The sequence below is a fragment of the Eubalaena glacialis genome, chromosome 9 (genome assembly GCF_028564815.1).
Source record: "Eubalaena glacialis isolate mEubGla1 chromosome 9, mEubGla1.1.hap2.+ XY, whole genome shotgun sequence".
NCBI classification, from domain to species: Eukaryota; Metazoa; Chordata; class Mammalia; order Artiodactyla; family Balaenidae; genus Eubalaena; species Eubalaena glacialis.
The window spans coordinates 98,665,213-98,686,053 of NC_083724.1; the positions used below are offsets into that span (position 1 = coordinate 98,665,213).

A 20,841-nucleotide genomic window follows, 5' to 3' on the forward strand; every position below is an offset into this window, starting at 1 on the left:
TGCAAGACAGTTTGGCGGTTTCTTACAAAACTAAACATACTCTTACCCTGTGATCCAGCAAGTCGCACACTCCTTGGTGTTCACCTAAAGGAGCTGAAAACTTATGTCCACACAAAACCTGCACATGGATGTTTTATAGCAGCTTTATTAATAATCACTCCCAGCTGGAAGTAACCAAGATGCCCACTTTGAATGGATAAACAAACTGTGGTACATCTAAACAATGAAATATCATTCTGTGATTAAAAAAAAAAAAAAAACTAATAAGCAATGAAAACACATGGATCAATCTTAAAAACATATTGTTAAGTGAAAGAAGCCAATCTGAAAAGGCTACATACTATATGATTCCAGTTATATGACATTCTGGAAAAGGCAAAACTATGGAGAAAGTAAAAGATCAGCGGTTGCCAGGGGTTCTTTTTTTGGGGTGGAGTGGTGTTGAATAAAGCACAGGGGATTTTTTTTAACAGAGTGAAACAATTCTGTATGATACGGTAATGGTAGATAAATGACACTACTTGTTTGTCAAAACCCAGATAACTTTGCCACACAAAGAGTGAACCTTAATGTATAAAAATTTAAAAAAAAATCATTTAAGAGGTATGGGGATCCTAGGCTGGAACACAGAATGTGGTAAAACAATCTAACTACGTTACAGATAGATGAAACCACCTCACTGAAGGGGATAGCAAATAAGGTGCTTGCTTAAGTAATGTATTTGGAAATCAGTGGAGTATATAAGACCGAAGTCAAAAAGAACGGCACGTGAGCACTATACTCTAGTTGATAAATTATTTCACAAAGGGGTATAGGTCAACAGTTCTGACACTACTGTGATGTGTGCTGGAATGGAACAATTATGTAGCTGTGTGGGGGATGGGGAAGCCAGGTGTCTCACTGGTGGAGGGAGGTTACATACAGATAAGCAAGGGGAGGTGGTGGGAATGATGTACGTGGTGATAGATCAGAGCTGGAGACATCAGTAGGAACTCATGTTCAGCTTAATATAAATACATGTGACTACATCTAGAAATGTTTATAGATGTGTGTGTATATGTGGGCCACATCTATCTCCTGCCTCTGTTGGCTGAGAGGGCCTAGAAGCAGGGACACTCCAGCAGCAACAAACACCCAGCACCCAGATCTTGGCTTCTAATACCATTCTCCAATAAAAGGAACCAGGACTCCTTGGAGAATGCTTAGTCTTGTACTGGGGCAGGGAACATACAGGATGACTCTGGAGAACCCTGTAGCACCAGAAAGTAAAGAGGCTCTCAGGAAGGAAGAGAGGAAGGGAGGGAGGGGGGAAGGGAGGATGGAAGGAAGGAAGGAAGGAAGGAAGGAAGGAAGTAAACAATCACAATGCTGGGTATGTTGAAGGGGCACAGGAGCCAAATGAAAGAGCTGCCAGGGGCCAAAGTTGTAACAAGCTGAGCAACAAAGTAAAGCCCAAATATAAAATAAATATCCGTGAGTCCATACCAATATAAATGAATGGATGAATAAACAAATAAATTGGGAAGAGACATGTCTCCTATGGGGAAAAATTCCGAACAACGTATGTACATGCTTCCCCTCAAGGCAGTGAGCATGACCCTCTCCCGCCCCCGCCTCCTCCTTAGGGTGGTGGCTGTGCAGTTTGGAAAGGATGAAAGAGCACCTTGAAGTGGAGATGCCTGACAAACACCTCAGCCAGGGGATCTAAAGTAGTTTATTTTTTTAAATTAATGAAAAAAGGCAGCACAGTTTTATAAGTGTCAGGTAGTTTAAAAACACATAAATGCTGCAACACATGGCACTTTATCTTGACAAAACCCTGAGGTTTGCCCGTGGATATGATGTCTCCAGAGGGGGAAAGCAGGCCTTCTGAAATGAGATGGAAAGTCGCACCAGATGCAGGTGGGTGGGTCACTGGGTGCAGGTTCTGTGTTCACCTGGTGTTTTCTGAGGACAAAATCACACATAAACTCTCATTATGCTCATATTGTTCCCTCAAATATCAATCACTCTGGAAAAAATTTGCATTTTCAAAATCAGTGTTATGGCAGAACTGACTGCTCCCATAAGAAATAAATCAAACCCTCTGAGACACCCTTTCTCCCTCACCATGCTGGCCACGATGACAAAACCGACAACACTAAGTGCTGATGAGAATGCAGACTTGCTTGTCAGCTGCTGCTGCACTCACTGCAATCCCAGCCTCTCCAAACCAGCAATGGGGCAACATTAGGTACAGCCTTGGGTTCATGACTGTTGGGCGCAGCAACTTCCAGGGGCCTACATCCCCTCTGATCATCCTGGGTCACGGTTCTACAACACCCAGGGAATCTCTCAGGTTGGTGGACAAGCCTGGACCCCTGCAGAGCATTTGGGGCAGGATGTGAGGGGGAAGGTGGAGGAGAATGCCCAGGGGACCCCAGGAGCTAGAAGGGTGAGGTCCCAGGCCTGCCCTGACACCATCACTGAGGGAGAATCTGGTCCACTGCCAGGGCTTCAGGGATGTGCTGGCCTAAAACAAAGAAACCAAGGCCCAGGGAGAGGACCACTCAAGATCATGTCAAGCCTTGCTAGCACACAGTGTGGGATGTTAGCCCTCACTCTGAGCCCCAGCATCCTCACCTATGGAACTGGGACAAAGAGAGCTCCTCCCTCCTGGTTCAGAGAGAGCTGGACACCTCTCAGCATCACAGTCAGAATACACTTGACAGGTGACCATGAGCCTCAGTGGCACAATAAAAGCTGGTCTAATGAACTGGATGGGCAACAATGACCCAGCAGTGCAAGGGCGAGGCCATGTATCAGCTGAAGGTAGCACTATGGCCAATTTCTTAAAAAAGAAAAAGGAAAGACAAGACAAGAGTGAGGTGCCTGGCCTGCACGGGGGCGGGGACAGCTACTCCAGGTTGCCAGTGGGGAAGCAGGACGGGCAGCCTCAGGATGGTCACATGAGGCCCTGTAAGCAGTGGCGCCCTCAGCCAGGGGCACCAAGTGGACCCTGCTTGGCTCCCAATGCAAACAGAACAACTGTAAAGCGACTATGAGCCAAGTAGGGAAATCCGGATGCTGACCAGATAGAAGATGACATTAAAGAGTCACTGTTAATCTTGTGAGGTATGAAAATTAATCTGTGATTCTGTTTTTATAAAAAAACAGAATCACAGATTAATTTCTCAACACAACACACCAATGTACTTACAGTAGAAGTGAGGCACAGAACGGAGGCTGCCAAAGCCGGAGCTGCCAAAGTGGGTGCGAAAACATGCAGGCCAATCTCTCTGCTCTGGTTATGCTTAAAACTTCCCCTAAAGATGGAAGACCTTTAGGAGGGGAACAGTGCAGAAAAACTGCCTTAAAAAAGCAAACCCATAAAACTCAAACTACGACAATTATTTCACATGATACAACAATAGACTGGAAGTGCAGAGAACCTTCCAAACCCATGGAAACCTCCATGTCTTCGACCACTTGAATGAAACCTACTTTTCTGCAACTCAAAGAGTAACACCAAACTCTGTGTCTTTTTTAAAACAACTATTATAGATGCTCAAAGCACTTTCTAGTTTTTATAGATCATATGTATCTCACATACATACACAGGAAGAAAAAAGCTGCCAAGTAGAAAAACCCGGTAGTTCCCCATACATACTCCATAATTCCTACAGAGACATGCTCATTTCTACATTTTGACGTTCTTAAAGTGAATGAACAATTTTTTAAAACATATTAAGCTCTACAGAAGAAGCCAGGCCCCGATCCTCCTTGATGCCATCACCTGCCTGAGCCTGGACTGCCTGTTCCACCACATGTCCCCGAGATGCACCCTGCCCCTGCAGCCCCATCTGTCAGTCCACCTCCCATGGCAGAGCACGGCTGGGACAGAAAGGTTTGATGCCCAGGACAGCGGCTGGGCAGTCACACTGGGCCCTCTCCGGCTCTGGGGGACAGCTTGAGGGGCCACACTTCAAACACTGGACAATATGGGGTCTGGGGCCCAGGAGAGTCTCATCCATCAGAGCCTGCAGGGTCCTGGCCAGCCCCTGCCCGCTAGCCACCTTCACTTCGCTGTCTAAGAAGAAACCAAATCTTTCTTTATCTTCAGCGTGTGTAGTGGTCCTTTATTCAGTGCACGGATGTGGAGAAGCAGGTCTGACTGAGGGTTGGCTGCCCCAAACTGACAAGGGTAAACTGATCTCTCCTCCCTCACAGTAAGGGGTTGGGGTCCCTGAGGTGGGAAGGCCCAGCAGGAGTCTGTGTCTACCTGGCCATGGCTCTCTCTGAGGCAGCTGCTCAAACTTAAGGAGCCTCAGCCACTACCTGCCCAAGTGCCCCAGGTACACCAGCCTGATCCTGAGGGCAGAGCCATTCCTCCAGGGCCACGTAGCTCCTGAGGGCCCAGGAAGGGTCCAGTTGCTCCCTTGGAGCCAAAGTGTGGAAACCACAGCCCTGGACAGCACATGCAGTACCTCCTCACCTGCCCAGGCAGTGCCACTCTTAGGCCTGGCCTCCCTCCTGCACCAGTTATGGAAAAGCAGCTCCTTCACAGTGTGCCCAACCACCCGTCCAAAGCCACACCCTGAGAACACTGAGGTACACAGCTGCTTAACCCCCAGGCCCTGCAGGAAGACAGAATGCCAGGTGACATGGGAGTCTTGGGAGTTTTTAAAAATGGAAGAGCCCTCAAGATTGCTTCACAACGCCCTGCCAGACACAAGCTCTGCAGGCAGGAAAGTGGGGAGTGTCCAGCAATGCAGCCACAGTGGGGCGTGTGGTCATTGCCTTTGGATGCTGGTAGCTGCCTCTCCCAGTTGTTAGACCCCTGGGAGCAGGGCTATCTCAGCACCTCCAGGATTCCCTGGAACCCAACTTCCACCACAAGTCAGGCTTCTTCATGCTGACAGCAGACCACCACACAGCTTGCCCTGAAAGGCCCACAGGTCTCCTAGAGTCTCCCAACCCCCAATGGCTCTCTGCTCCAAGTTCTAGGGTGGTATCAGATGAGCAGAATCCTCACAGGGTTTAGTCCAAATCAGGACTTTTCCTGTCTCAAAACAAACACTTGAGGAGGATGGGCCTTGCACAGAGGCCTCCAATTGCCCTTCCCTCTTCCACAGGTGCCTGCTCTCTTGGGGACAGGCTTCCTAGGCTCAGAGCCTTGAGTGAAACTCAGCTTCTCTATGCCTCAGTTTCCCCAGCAGTACAACAGACATAACAGGGTGGTGACCCCAAGGGCTGGCATGAGGACTGCAGGAGTCGGTGGGGCCTGCGGAGGCTATGGCAAGAACAGCTCACCAACGGGGGTGAGGCCTGAGCGGCAGCCCTCACACCACCCTCCTCTGTGAAGCCAGCTCATGGCCGGAACTTCTACACAAACTTGGACGGGAACCTGGTGCCCAAAAACAACTTCCAACTTGGTCTGAGCTATTGGACCTTCCTCAATCACTCACACCCATCCCTACCTTGGTTTCCCCATCCTCTGAGAGAGGAAATTACAAGAGGGATGGGAAGGAGGAAGCGAAGAGGACAGAGCAGCTGCTCCCACCAGCTCTGCCACAGTTGTTCATGCAGCCGCTGAGCCTGCAGGATGGGAGGGATATCCAGGTATTGGGAGCTGGGCTCAGGCAAGTCCAGAGGAGGCTCTGAAAAGTGTCCAGGCCTTGAAGGGCAGGCAGGGCTTCCAAGATCCAAGATTGGGAAGAGGCAGGGATGATGAGGGCAGTGAAGGCAACCAGGATGCAGACAGCAGTGCAGGCTGAGCCAGGCCAGAGGCCCCAGGCAGCAGGCTCAGGCCGCCCTCTGGGACACGCAGCGGGGCCACTCCAGACCTTGCGAGAACAAGTAGCAGAGACAAGGTGACTACAGGGACAGCAGGGAGGGGATCCAGGCCTGGGTGAGGTGGAGGGAAGGAAGGAGCTGATGACACCAGCCAACACACACGTATTGCGTAAGCACTTATTGTGTGCCAGGCACCAGTCCCAGCCTGTGACAGGCTTCAGCTCACCAAATTCCACCCTCGGCTTCCCTGGGATATAAGTATACTGCACGGACAAGATCCTGAGGTAGCACATAAGTCAGCAAGGGCATGCAGACTTTGTCTTCCTGCTCTTTCTCGGAGCCAAGTGAGGGTGGGGCTGAGACTGCACCAGGACCCCCACCACTTGCCTGGGGCATGCCCTCCAGCCCTCACATTCCCAACCTACAAGGACCACTCACTCATGGTACCTGCCTGAGCCACGCAGGCAGGAACTGTCTTGAAAAGGGCAGCACACCTGTCCTTTTCAAACTCCAGCTAAGGACACAAGAGTGAGATGTTCCATGGCTACTGAGGACAGGAAGCATCACATGGCTGACCAAAATCTGTCACCACGGTGGGGAAGGGGGCACAGCAGAACTTGGGACAGACAGGGCCCTTGTTAAGCCAAGCTCAATCACTAGCAAAATGGTTAGGCAGAATGGTCCAGTGGGTACCCTTCCTCCCGCACACCATGGTGTCAGTAGGACACAGACACACATACACTCACCAAGTGAGAAAGGCTGCAGGGCCAGCACCACTGCCACTGGCCCCACAGAGGACCCTCCCTCAGGTCTGGTCACAACCCAGTCACCTGGGACAGACCAGCCAGCTTCTCTCCCTCTAAGACAGTAGTATCTACAAATGCTCAACAGGAATACAGGCTCCTCTGTTTGTAGCATAATTTGTTAGTAACTGAACCCACTTTAGTTAAAGAAATAAAGTTTTAAAAGAATGAAGATGGCTCATCTCTCTACAGGAGAAAACAAATAAAATTTTAAAAAGACCCAACAGATATGGTCTCCTTAAATCTTGATTTTTAAAATAAGAGTTAATATTTCCAAGTATAACAATAACAAGAATTCAGAGAGGTTGACAAGAGCCTGTGCTGACATGGCTTTGAGTACACTGGTGTGAGCTTTCTGGCAACATCTACTGAGGCTCTGATGCACCTTCCTCTAGTTCTGCTGAGACTTCCAGCTGAACTGTTCTTATCCCACCTACAATGAGGGAAACTGAAGTTCAGGACAGTGGGACAATGTGTCCAAGGCCATGTGGCCAGTGTGTGCGAGAGCCAGGCGGTAACATCAAACTAAGCAAGCAGCCACTTGAAGAACACCTGTGGAGACCGATATACCGTCTTCCCAATTCCCCTGGGGACCCATCCTCCAGACACATGCCACAAAACTGAGTCAAGATTCTTACATTGGCCAAATGTCTGTGACAGTAAAACGCTGACAACTGAAAGGTCCCTAAGCAGGGAATGGTTAATTCCTGTGCAACTTTCCCTTCTGGTCTGCTCTTACAGCGGACGTGAATTCGAGCTTGTGAACACAGAAGGGGATTGCACATTGCTGCCAGTGGGGGCTCACTATGAACTCTGAGGGGAGAGGCTAGGGAAGACCAGGCTCACCTCTGAGCTGCAGAGGGTGAGCCTAAGGTCTCCCACTCCATATTCTCAAGGCCCCCTCAGCATCCCTCCATCTTGGGCACATTCCCCTACCCCACACACTAAGATGAGGCCCTTGCCAGAGGGGTTACATGTCACCCCTCTTGTAGATCTAGTGCCAGATAAGGCTGGCTTGGAGTAGGCACCAATACCCGCTGACAGACACAAGACCTCGGGTCGAATGAGCTCCACCGCCACCCTCCCTGGGGCCCCTACCTGTCTTCTACAGGGCACCTGCTCCACCAAGCACAGATTTAAGTACCTTCATGAATTAATTCCCTGCACTATCAGAAGGGGACCCAACTGGTCTCCCCAGTGAGACACGGAAGCTCGAAATAGCCCAGGCACCTTCCTGAGGCCACTGGGAGTGGGGTGCTGGGAGGTGGGCAGTCCGGGAAGCAGCGAGCATGGTGGATCCTGAGACCAAGGGCCAGGAGCCTACCTGGACAAGGTAAGAATCAAGTAGGGAAGAGGCAGACTATCTCAGGCACTGACAGGCTAGATACTTAACACCTTGTCCAGGTTTTTTAAATATGCCTCAGACGAACCCTTTCTGGGTGGGATGTTGCAGAGAGAGAAGCTAAGGTCCCTGCTCATAGCCACATCACCAGCAAAGGGCAAGACCTGGATCCAAACCTGGGTGTTCCACCCAGGAAGCAACTTCTCCCTCCCCACCCCCACAACAAGGCTGGGGAGGCAAGGAGGACTGAGAGAAAATGGTGCTTAAATCACCCAAGAGAATTACTTCACGGCAGGACTGCGCAGCTCTCTCGCTGCAAGACTCTTTGGCAGCCTGGGGGTCTAACCTGCTCACCCCGGAGTAAAAATCACACAGGAGACACAAGGCTTATCCATGACAAACACCCACAGACCTGTCCCCCAACTTCAGGGAAGGGCCTGGGAGGGCAACCAGGACGAGAAGTGGACAGAAGCACTGTATCACAGAGAAGTAACTAGTGGGGTGGTCAGCGAGCTAAGCATGGGGAGGGGCTGTGGGGTACCCCCGCCAGCTGTGATGAACACATGCAAGGCAAGCCCCCGACTTCGCCTTTTCCTGGTCTCCCGGCGCTGAAACCTCTGAAGGCAGCTGCGCCCAGAGAAAGGAGGTGATGTGCCTGGAGACGATGGAGACACACGCCCGGTCCTTCCCAGCCGGTCACCTGCATCCATCCCACGTCCCCATCCCCCGCACTCGGAAAGTCAAACACCGCAGAGGACGCCATCCCACCGTGCCCGAGACCTGCCATCAGTAGCAGAAAGGCTGACCACACGGCTCCACCGCAGCCTTTGCCGCGGAGGCCAGAGTTTCTAGAACGCGCATCGCCCACCGCACTTGGGGCCCGCCACCCACCGCAGGGCCGCCTCCCGGCCGGCCAGGCACACTGACCCTGGGCGCCCCGGTGCTGGTCCGGCCTGCCTGGGGTCAGGGGTCGGCTGGGGGGTCGACCCGGCCCGGGGTCAGGGGTCTGTTTGGCCTGCGTCGGAGGCCGGTTGGGGGTCCGCTCGGGGGTAGTCTTGGCCAGGGTCAAGGGCCGGCTCTGGGGTCAGTGCTGAGGTCAGTCCGGGTCCGGGGTCGGGATTGGCCGGGGTCGCGGAGGGCGTGGCGCCGGCGGCCCTTGCTCCTTACCTCCTTGAGCTGTTCCATCTCGCTGCGGATGGCTTCGTAGTCCACCTCGAGCTCCTCGAACTGCAGTTTGAGTTGGTGCTTCTCCTCGAGCACTGCCAGCCCGTACTCGGCCGCCTGGATCTTCTCACGCGTGGTCTCGGCCAGCTCGTGCGACAGCCGCTTCACCTCCGCGCGCAGCCACTCCGGCTGCGCCTCCATCACTAGCCGCGCGTACTCCTCCTCCTCGGACGGCGCGGACATGGTGACCACGGCCGGAGTCACGCCACTCGCTCCGAGGCTCAGGCCGGGTTCCCGACCGCCGCCGCCGCCGCCGCCGCCGCCGCCGCCGCCCAACCCGACGGCGCCCCGGCCGCCGCCGCCACGCAGCCGCCGTGAGCTCGCCGCCGCGCGGGGCACTGTGGGGGCCATAGTCCCGCCCGCGGCAACTACAAGGCCCGTCGTGCCCAGCGCCCGTCCTCCCCCGCCCATGATTGGCCCGCGCCCCGTGCCGGGAGGCCCCTTCCAATGCTGTAGCCTCCGCTGCTGCCGCGCGGAGCATTGTGGGGGTCGTAGTCCCACCAGCGCGCCGACTACAAGGCCCTTAGTTCCACACGCCCGCCCGCCCCCGCCCGTGATTGGCCAGGGCATCCGCCGTCGCGGAGCCGGAAACTGGTGTTTTCCGGTGCCCGTCCCCGGGCCTGCGAGGCGTGGGTAGGTGGTGCGGTGGGTCACGGGGAGGACGCGGACTACGCTGTGCAGGGGCTGGGTGGAGCCGGACACCGGTCTGAACCACCCCACGTGGAGCGCTCGGAGCGTCGGGGGGACGGCGGGCCGGGTGGCGGTGGGGACTATAACCCGACGGTTCAGACGGGCGAGTCCTGCGGAGCCCAGGACGTAACCAGTGGGAGAGGTGGTCAAACCGCTAGCGGAAGAGACGCCTTCGCCCCAGCTAAATACGAAATGCCTCGTGCGTGTTTCCTATGAATTAGGCATTTCCGTGCGCCCTACGATGATCCAATTCAGGACCGCCGACACTGACGGGGCCTGGAATCCAGCATCGCTTCCCTGCCCTACCCTCGTAGCGTGGTTCTGGTCCGGGACCCGGTCGTGGGTCACGCCTCAAATGGCAGTCAGGTGTCCTTACTGTCCCTCAATCTGGGAGACTTTCTCACTCTTTGTGTTTATGACCTTGACCTTTCTGAGGCGTGCAGGCCAGAGTTGTACACACCGGTGCATCCCCACGGTTACATTAGGTTATGCACTTTGGCTGGAATATCAACGAGGTGGTGCTAAATTCTCACAGAATCCTGTCAGGAGACTCGCAAACCCATGGCCCGGATGCTGCTGGATACTCCTCTGTAATCATTGATACTATCCTGTGAGAAGACAATTCAGACTTTGCAAATATCCCGTCACTCAAGCTTTTAAAATTTTTATTGAGGTATACTTGATTTATAATACATCGAGTTTCAGGTGTACAATGTAGTGATTCACAATTTTTAAAGATTATACTCCATTTATAGTTATTATAAAATATTGGCTATATTTCCTGTGCTGTACAATATATCCTTGTAGCTTTATTTTATACGTAGTGGTTTGTACCTCTTAATCCCTTACCCCTGTCCTGCCCCTCCCCCCTTCTTTCTCCCCACTGGTAACCATTAGATTGTTCTCTACATCTGTGAGTCTTGTTTCTTTTTTGTTATGTTCACTAGTTTGTTTTATTCTTTAGTTTCCACATAAAAGTGGTAACATACAGTATTTGTCTTTCTCTGTCTCATTTCACTTTGCATGATATCCTCTAGGTCCATCCATGTTGTTGCAGATGGCAAAATTTCATTCTTTTTTATGACTGAATAGTATTCCGTGTGTGTGTGTGTGTGTGTGTGTGTGTGTGTGTGTGTGTGTGTGTGTGTATACACCACATTGTCATTATCCAGTCATCTGTTGATGGACGTTTAGGTTATTTCCATATCTTGGCCATTGTAAATAATGCTGCTATGAACATTGGGGCACATTGTATCTTTTCGAATTAGTGTTTTCATTTTCTTCGGATATATACCCAGGAGTGGAATTAATGGATCATATAGTAGTTCTACTTTTAGTTTTCTGAGGAACGTCCATACTGTTTTCCACAGTGGATGCACCAATTTACATTCCCACCAGCAGTGTACAAGGGTTCCCTTTTCTCTACATCCTCACCAACGTTTGTTGTTTGTGGTCTTTTGATGCTAGCCATTCTGACAAGTGTGAGGTGATATCTCACTGTTGTTTTGATTTGTATTTCTCTGATAATTAGCAATGTTGAGCATCTTTTCATGTGCCTGTTAGCCATCCGTATGTCTTACTTGGAAAAATGTCTATTCAAGTTTCCAGCCCATTTTTAAATCGGGTTGTTTGTTTTTTTGATAATTGAGTTATATGAACTCCTCAGACTTTTTTTTTTTTTTTTTAATCAGGAGAAGAAAGGATTTATTACTTGCAGCAAGTAAGGAGAACACCGGGGATCTTTCCTAAAGCAGCGTCTCCCAGAACAGTAAAATTGGGGAAGTTTTAAGCTGAGGGTACATGCATATTCTTGAAGGGGCTTGGACAGTTGACAGAATCCAAACTTTAGTTGATTGAAGTCACCAGGGTCAGAAAAGGTCAACATCATCATCCCTTAGGTTCTGGTTGATCTGGTGGTTGAGTGCTTCAGACTAACCTTTACCACTGAAAGATAACTGGCAATCTTCACAACTGATATATTATCTTTGCTATTGTTGCTTCTCTTGCCTGATAGCAGGTAATGTTTCTGCATTCTTTTGTTCCCTTAAGATCATTAATTACTGAGACCTGTTCAAGGGCAAGCATTGTAGCCAGGATTAGATCACAAAACGGCTTAGGCTGAGCTCCTTAAACTTTTAACTCACTAGTTTTCATTGATGTTTCTTGCCTAAAGGAATTATTACCAGACTATTCTTTTCTATATATTTATTTATTATTATTATTTTTAAACATCTTTATTGGAGTATAATTGCTTTACAATGGTGTGTTAGTTTCTGCTGTATAACAAAGTGAATCAGCTATACATATACATATCTCCTCCCTCTTGCATCTCCCTCCCAGCCTTCTAGGTGGACACAAAGCACCAAGCTGATCTCCCTGTGCTATGCGGCCGCTTCCCACTAGCTATCTATTTTATATTTGGTAATGTATATATCAGACTATTCTTTTCTATTTCCATCATTCCTTTTCCACTTACTAACTTTGTACTCTAGGGAGGATATTACATTCATTAGTGGTATGGATCTGTAGATTCTTATTTTACTTAATGAGTTATAATCCATTTCTCTCCATATTCACTTAGATGCTCAAATGTGGCAGATTTGGCCAGTGGGAGCTCCACCAGCTGGCTTTGTATCCTTTCAACATGTCACGATTTTTGAGAATTTTCTTATATTCTAGCAAAGTTGTTCCAGGATCATCTTGTACTCTGGGCCCAGACCTGGATTCAGCCATTTCTCCAAGGAGCCCTGATTCCTTTTAGTGGTTTAATGTTTTATTTGTATGAGGAGAATATGTCATAATTTTACTTGCAAAATTAAAAAATAATTTTTAAGGCATTCAATCACAGTAGGAGTAAGATGCCCAGTCAGCCTGTCTGTCCTTGTCTTAGCACTGAGAGTCCCAAGTCCTAGGAAACCCTCAGGCCTAGGCTCACCATTCAGTCTAAGTGGGAGAGATGCTAGGGAAAAGAAGGGAGAAGGAACATAAGAGGAAGATGCTCTGAGAATTGGTGGCCCCTTCTGACCCAAGCTGGCCAAACTCCAAACCCCCACCCAACTCCACGCCTTCATATGAGGCTGGCCTGAGGAGGGAGAAGCGAAAAGGCTGTGGGAATCTGGTGCAGGCAGGCATTGACCATGGAGCTTAGAACTTGGAGACAGGGTGGTGGTGGAAGGGGACAGGCAAGGACTCTTATAGGTGCTGGGGACAGAGGACCTGTCACTGGAGGAGCCATGATGCGTGACAGTGTTGGAATAGTCATCAGGAAGAGATTCCCTGAGGATGTGACACCGGAATGGAGACCCAGAAGATGCACAGGAAGTGGCCAGTCAGGCTGCTGGGATAGGGGATTGGCAAAGATAAGAGAAGCAGGGCTGCTGCTTTTTGGGCTCCAACTGGGCCTCCAACGTTGCCAGGTACTTGACTTCCATCATCTCATCGAGTCCTTCCAATACCCTGGGATGTGGGGCTTATGCTACATGTTTTACAAATGAGAAAACAGGCTCAGGGCAAAATCCTTAGTTATCACCTTTGGCTTCTTACACCCTCCATCTGATTTGTCAGTCTGTGAGCAAACGACAGATCCAGACCTAGCCTTGGCCTCCTGCCTTCCTGACTGCCCCCTCTTTGGCTCGAACCCAATTGCCTCCCAACTGGACTATTGTAGTCATCTTCTCACTGGCCTTCCCCCAGCCCCCTCACCCTATCTTTTCTCTAACAGCAGCAGTAGGATCCTTAGACCCAAGGCAAGTCACACCCCCTCAGCTCAAAACTCTTTCCTTTAGTACATTCAGGCTGCTGTAACAATACCACGGTTGGGAGGCTTATAAGCAAAAGATATTTATTTCTTAAGGTGCTGGAAGTCCAAGACCATGGTGTCAGCAGATTCAGTGTCTAGTGAGAACCGGCTTCCTCTTCTCTCACTGTGTCCTCACATGGCAGGAGGGGTGAGGCAGCTCTCTGGGGTCTCTTATAAGGCCACTTATCATGGGGGCTCCACCCTCATGATCGAATCACCCACAAAGACCCCACCATCCTAACACCATCACCTTGGGGGTTAGGATTTAATGTGTGAATTTGGTGGGGCACAAAACTTCAGATCATAGCCCCCTCCCAGAGGCAAAGCCTAATTACGGCAGCCACCCCCCAAGACCCTTCACATTCTGGGAAGTGGCCCTTCTGCCCTCCTGACTTGTTCCCCTTCCTGGCTTTATCTTCCTTCATGGCATCCTGCATGTTGTGCTTATTCACGTTTGCACCTTTGTCTCCTCCTGGAATGTCAGCTCCAGGAGGCAGGGACCTTGACCAGGCCTCAGCAGTCTCCTGACCCACACACCAGGGCCTCCAGCCAGGGTCCTGCAGGGGCTCAGGACTCAGCGGAGACCAGGCTGTCCTTATTATCCCCCCTCCCTGGACCCTATACCCCTTCGCCAGGATGGAAGACATGGGAGAATGAAGGCCTTTGTCAGACTGGGATGCTGGGTGCCCATGGTGCACCCCCCCGCCAAGAATGACTGGGTGACCCTTAGGCTGGGGGCAAACGTAAGTGATATCCTCTCAGAAACACGCTCTACCTTCATAAGCAAAGGCTCCAGGTCCCCCACTCCTCCCATCCAGGGCAAAGGGGCAGGATGCTCATGCGCACAAGTGTCCGGGCTGGGACCTGGCCTAGATGTGGCCCCTTTGGTAGCCTTTTTTGCTACCAAAGCTATTTGCTCAAAGGCTATTTGCTATTAGGTTCCCTTTTTTGCTATTTGCTCAGGAGCTCTGCGTGCTCACAAAAGCCCCTCCTCCTCCTGGAATCCTGTCTCCTCTCTGCCTGTGGCTATCTGGTTGTAGACCAAGGAGCAAAGCCATCCCCTGTTAGGTGACTCCCTGCCTAGGCATACTTAGCTCAGCTGACAGCAGAGTAAATGGCATGGCATCCCCCACGTATTCATATTGTGTAACGTAGGATGAGTCTTTGACCCAAATGTCATTCATTTGATAAACTGTGCCAGGCCTTAGGGGTTCAGACATATATTGTATATCCAGTTTTTCCAGTGCCATTTGTTGAAAAGACTGTCCTTTCTCTGTTAAATGGTCTTGACACCCATGTCAAAAATCAATCAACCTTATATGCAAGGGGTTGTTTCTGGAATTTCTTTTCTTCTCTTTTTTCTTTTTTTTTTTTTTTTACACTCTTCTTTTTATTTTTTTATTTTAATTGAATTTTATTTTTTTGATGTGGACTTTTTTTTTTTTTTTTTTGGCTGCATTGGGTTCTCATTGCTGCACACGGGCTTTCTGTAGTTGTGGCGAGTGGGGGCTACTCTTCATTGTGGTGCACGGGCTCTAGGTGTGCGGGTTTCAGTAGTTGCAGCACACAGGCCCTAGAGTGTGTGGGCTTCTGTCGTTGCAGTGTGTGGGCTCAGTACTTGTGACACATGGGCTCTAGAGCGCAGGCTCAGTAGTTTAGTTGCTCCGCGGCATGTGGGATCTTCCCAGACCAGGGATCAAACCCATGTCCCCTGCATTGACAGGCAGATACTTAACCACTGCACCACCAAGGAAGTCCCTGGAATTTCTTTTCCACTGGTCTGTATGTCTATCTTTATGCCAGTACCACACTGTTTTGGTTACAGTAGCTTTGAAGTAACTTTTGAAATAGGGAAGTGTGAATCCTCCAACTTTGTTCTTTTTCAAAATGCTTTGGTTATTTGGGGTCCCTTGAGATTCCATATGAGTTTTAGGATTTTTTTAAAAATTTCTGCAAAAAAATCATTGGGATTTTGATAGGGATTGCATTGAATCTGTAGAATGCTTTGAGTAGCATTGACATCTTAACAATATTGTCTTCCAGTCCATGAACACAGAATGTCTTTCCATATTTACATCTTCTTTAATTTCTTTTAGCAGTGTTTTATAATTTTCGGTCTGCAAGTTTTTACCCCCTTTGGTTAAGTTAATTTCTAAGTATTTTTTTCAGATTGTTCATTGTTAGTGTATGCAACTGATTTTTGTGTGTTGATTTCGTATCCTATAACTTTTCTGAATTTGCTTATCAGCACTAATAGGTTTTGGGGTTTGTTTATTTGGTGTGGAATCTTTAGCATTTTCTATGTATAAGATATGGACAAAGATAATTTTACTTGTTCCTTTCCAATTTGGATGCCTTTTATTTCTTTTTCTTGCCTAATTGCTCTGGCCAGAACTTCCAGTACTATGTTGAAAAGAAGTAGCAAAAGCAGGCATCCTTGTCTTATTCCTGATCTTAGGGGGAAAGCTCTAGGTCCTTCATCATTGAGTATGATGTCCACTGTAAATTTTTTCATATATAGCCTTTATCATGTTGGGGAAGTTCCCTTCTATCCTAGTTTGTTGAGTGTTTTTATCATGAAAGGGTGTTGGACTTTGTCAAAAGGTTTTCTGCATCAATTGAAATGATCATGTGTGGGTTTTTTTTCCTGTTCATTCTGTTAATGTGATATATTGGTTGATTTTCATATGTTGAATCATCCTTGCATTCTGGGAATAAATTCCATTTGGTCATGGTGTAATCCTTTTAATATGCAGCAGAATTTGGTTGGCTAGTATTTCGTTGAAGATTTTTGCATCAATATTCATAAGAGCTAAATGGTCTGTAAGGTATTTTTAAAGGTATATTAACTCACCCAGCTCCCCTGGTTAAGATAATGGGGCTACATGGAACTGAACATGATACAATGTTAAGAGGGGGAAGAAACAGAAGAGAGAGTTCCTGTGCTTGGAACTTTGGAGCTGGGCCTTGCACACTTCCTGCAGAACTGGAAGAGAAGTGGAATCACTGTGGTTTAAATAGTAATGGGAGTATGGGGAATTATTTTTCTTTAAACATTTTTTGATAAAGGAATTATTGTTAATTTAAAGTGTGATTATGTAGGAAAATGACTGTTTGGATGTAAATACACCTGCAAGTATGTACAAGTGGAGAACATGATGTTTAGCATTTGTTTTCAAGTATTCCAGAAAAAAGGGGAGATGAGGATAATGAAATTGCAGAAGTTGTTGATGGTAGTTGAAGCTGGGTAGGTGCTACATTATGCTCTTGACTTTTGGGTCTATTTTGAAATTTTTAAGATAAAAAATTTCAAGTGTTTTAATGTTGTAATGATATTATCTCCATAAAGCATGAGAAGACAAAAAAAAAAAAAGTCATTTACCTGTCTCTGAATGGCTATGATCTGAGTGCCACTTGACTTCTAGGTGGCTGTCCCTGCTAGTGGACATGAATCCTGACCTCCTGCTTCGACCTACTTCTTGTTTTAAATGAATCCATTGGTTGCTCTCATGTGCCTGCTTTATCTTATTTAATCCTTACAAAAGCCTAATGGCCTAGCTATTATCCCCATTTTTCAGATGAGGAAATTGAGGAACAGAGAATGATATGGCCATGGGTTTGAACCCCTGAGCTCTGGGAGATGGGGAGGGGAATCTACACTCTCACTCATCATCATCACCCCACTGCCACCTAAACTGTTCTTCATGTCTTACTCCACCTCTGGGTCCTCCTGGATCCCCAGCCAACATGGCATTTCCAGATGAATTTCCAAGGCTGTGTTAAACCTAGCTCCCCCATGTGGCCTCCCCATCTTTCCAGGCTCTCATCCAACTACCGCTCTGACAAATCTGTGTTATTTCTGGGCCCCTAGGATCAGAACCCTTTCCTGTGTTGGGAGAATTCCCCCATCATGTGAGTTTTGATGGAAGACAAGCCAACCTCCCAGTATTGAAGCTCAAAGAAGGGGCCGATCCTCACCTCCCAGGCTCCATGCAGCTGGGATCTGGGCATCTGAGCTGAAATGTTTGAGATTTCACCAACAAACAACTCTTCTCACAACCCCTTTCCCATATACACACTTTAAATAATGCCCACACCTACATAAAATACATATCAACCCTGCCCAATGAAGACAATCCAAGTCTCATACGATTGCCACATCCCAGTCCAGGAACTATGGGTGATTTGTGATTTTCTCAGTCAGGCCTGGGTAGTAGCCCCTCAAGGGACAGTAACCATTGCCTAAAAGAAGAGTTTAATCATCCCAAAGTCTCCAAAGTATAATTGTATAGAGGAAGTTGTAGTTCAGGAGATAGAAGTCACTCTAGATGTTTCAAACAGATAAGGATTTAATACAGGGAATCAGTTGCTTGCAAAATCATGGAAAGGACTTTAAGATTTGAAGTCAGTGGGGCTATGACTAGACCTCAAAGTCATGCCATAGCGGCTGTAATCCAGAGATCAAGAAGCTGCATGAAACCATTGCCAAGGTCACAGCTGCCACACCCATGAAACTGGGTGAAAGTGAGTGGGACATGGAATTGGGCCATTGCAAAAGTTCACATCTGCCAGAACCTACACATCAGTGCCATCTCTACCAAGAGAATGGCACCCTCCTCCCTTCTGCCTTCCATATCTCATGCAATCACATCTCATTGGCAGAACCCAAGTCAATCAATCCAGACTCCTAAGAGCAAAAGTCTCTGGGAAATGTAGTTTTTAACCTTCCCACCCTTCACAAGGAGTAGAAGAATAAATGTAGAAATGGATGGTGAGTAAAGATAAACAATGTCTAGCACTGCAAGAGAATTCTTGCAACAAAAATACTCTGGATTTTTTTTTCGGGGTATTAAGGCAAACAGTGCCACCTAGCATCTTTATTCAAATGGCAATCAGCACTTGGACAGAAATCGCAGTTCAACAGCAAAAACTTTCTCTTGCAAGTGCTAAGCCACGGCCCATCCCTACGGCTATCATCTGCCACAGCCATTATCACCATCTGCTCTCCAGCTTCACAGCCCCTGCCCTGCCTCCCCTGGCTGAGCCAGAACTCCTGGCCCATCACAGGAGGGGGCAGGAGGGCCACAGGAGCTCAGCCTTTACCCCCCAAAGGTGGACCACGGCCTCCTGGCTAAGCAGGCACAGCATCCTCCCTGGTGCCTTCTGAAGTCTCAGCCTCTGGCAGCATCAGATCTGAGCCAAGCTGAACCTCCTGAGGACGGTGGGGATGGGGGCATCTGGGGGAGTCAGGGAAGGAGGGCCAGGGCTGGGGGAAGGTGCCTTCTAGCTACTGGCCCCCACCTAGTGCAGAGGCCCAGGGGCCTGACTCTCCTGATCTTGCCCCAGCATCCCCTCCCCAGGGGGTCAGTATATCTTCTGCCGACTGGGTAGAATGGCTTCTTTGATGAAGGAGAAGACAACCAGGATTACTAAGCATTTGCCCCGCTTGCCTTTGGTGAAGTAATTGGAGACCATGTCGTCTCCTGGCTGCATAGGGAGGTTAGGACGTTCTCCCCAGCCTACAGTGACACAAAGAATGCAAATGGGATTATCCACAGGCAGAAAATGAAATAAGCCAGGACCTCTGAGAAAGGATAATATTCCTCTGCAAAAACTTGAAACTCTAGGTAATGATTCACCACCACTAGCCCACACAACAGGATGAAGTTAAGCGAGGTCAGCATGACTAAGGGGAAGGTCTGGAGGAGGCCAAAGTAGACAAGGTTGGTGCAGAGACCCATGCCAATCATGCAGGTGGGGAAGCACTCAAAAATGTAGAGGCCAATTGATACAGCTGTGGAGAATCAGGTCATGTATTTTATGATCCTCTAGTGGCCACTGTGTATTCTTCTATCAATTCTGCCAGGTAATAGAGTCCGGCTACGATGGCCAGCAGGATGAAGGCCACCTGGATGAAGAGCAACAGCCAGCTCAGCAGGTACATGAGCCACATGACGCCCACGCCCTGCCTGCCCCCTGACCGCTGGGATAGGCCTGCACGCTTGCTATTTGGATTTTTGACATAATCATGTTAGCAAGTCCACACATCCTCTTCCCAAAAATCATTTATCAAAGCTGGAGAAAGGGATCAAAACTGTCAAACAACTATTTCAGTGCTTGGAAATTCACCAAGTGCACACATCAAACTGAGAAAATTTTATTCATGAAAACTACTGAAATTCAGTTACAAACAGCAAAAGCATGTGATGTTCTTTCTTGGGGAAACTGCTGTCACCTCCCATCACCATAGTTCAATAAATGTGGAGGCAGGGGCTTCCCTGGTGGTGCAGTGGTTAAGAATCCGCCTGCCAATGCAGGGGACACAGGTTTGAGCCCTGGTCCGGGAAGATCCCACATGCCGCGGAGCAACTAAGCCCATGGGTCACAACTACTGAGCCTGTGCTCTAGAGCCCACAAGCCACAACTACTGAAGCCCACGTGCCTAGAGCCCGTGCTCCGCAACAAGAGAAGCCACTGCAATGAGAAGACCGCGCACTGCAACAAAGAGTAGCCCCCGCTCGCCGCAACTAGAGAAACCCCACGCACAACAACGAAGACCCAATGTAGCCAAAAATAAATAAAATAAATAAATTTATTTAAAAAAATGTGGAGGCAGGGCAAGAAAACTATCACCTTTGATTCCACTGCTAGAGAGATCTCACTTGATTTGGAGTTATTTCAGTTAAAGTAGATCTCATTGGCAAGTGATCAGGGAAGACCTGAAGCTCTGCTAACAGTTCAGGACCGTTTTGAGCAAGCAATGGACCAGAAGGAAAGATGAGGATTTGCTAGGAGCTGCAGGAGGTGAGACAGCAATGGGGACTTGATAAATTCTCAACGTATCCCAGAGTGTGTGCACATGTATGAGAAAGACTAGAGCAGACTGAAGACATTTGCACATCTCCAGCCATCACAGTATGCCTTTTTATGGAGCAAAGATGCAAGAGATTTCAGTGGAATGTGAAAGCCAGGGTAGACTTGAAAGTCACTTGAGCTTAGAAGGTGCTCCCCTGCCCACACACAGACCCATCAGCAGAAGGTGGAAACCTCATTAGCTCTGAGAACAATCTGATTAACCTTTACCTGAATGCTAAGCTATGCAGTCACCAGGACAAAACCTGGGAAAGAGGGCTTAAACACAAAAATAAGAGCAAACAACTGAGCAGATACATCAGCAGCCATACACTGTTGGGGAGACAGCGTACACA

The 20,841-nt window shown here is 48.7% G+C and overlaps 1 protein-coding gene and 1 pseudogene across 2 annotated transcripts in view; both read right to left on the bottom strand.

The window, feature by feature from the left end:
- Positions 1–9,427, bottom strand: part of BICD2 (BICD cargo adaptor 2) — a 53,476-nt gene extending 44,049 nt beyond the window's left edge. For both annotated transcript variants that reach the window (XM_061200620.1, XM_061200619.1), the window contains exon 1: positions 9,088–9,427. In XM_061200620.1, coding sequence (XP_061056603.1) covers positions 9,088–9,327 — 240 coding nt within the window. In that variant the 5' untranslated portion in view covers positions 9,328–9,427. The remainder of the gene's footprint in view (positions 1–9,087) is intronic.
- Positions 9,428–18,997: 9,570 nt separating this feature from the next.
- On the bottom strand, positions 18,998–19,586 carry LOC133097466 (protein TEX261-like; annotated as a pseudogene).
- Positions 19,587–20,841: the final 1,255 nt, after the last annotated feature.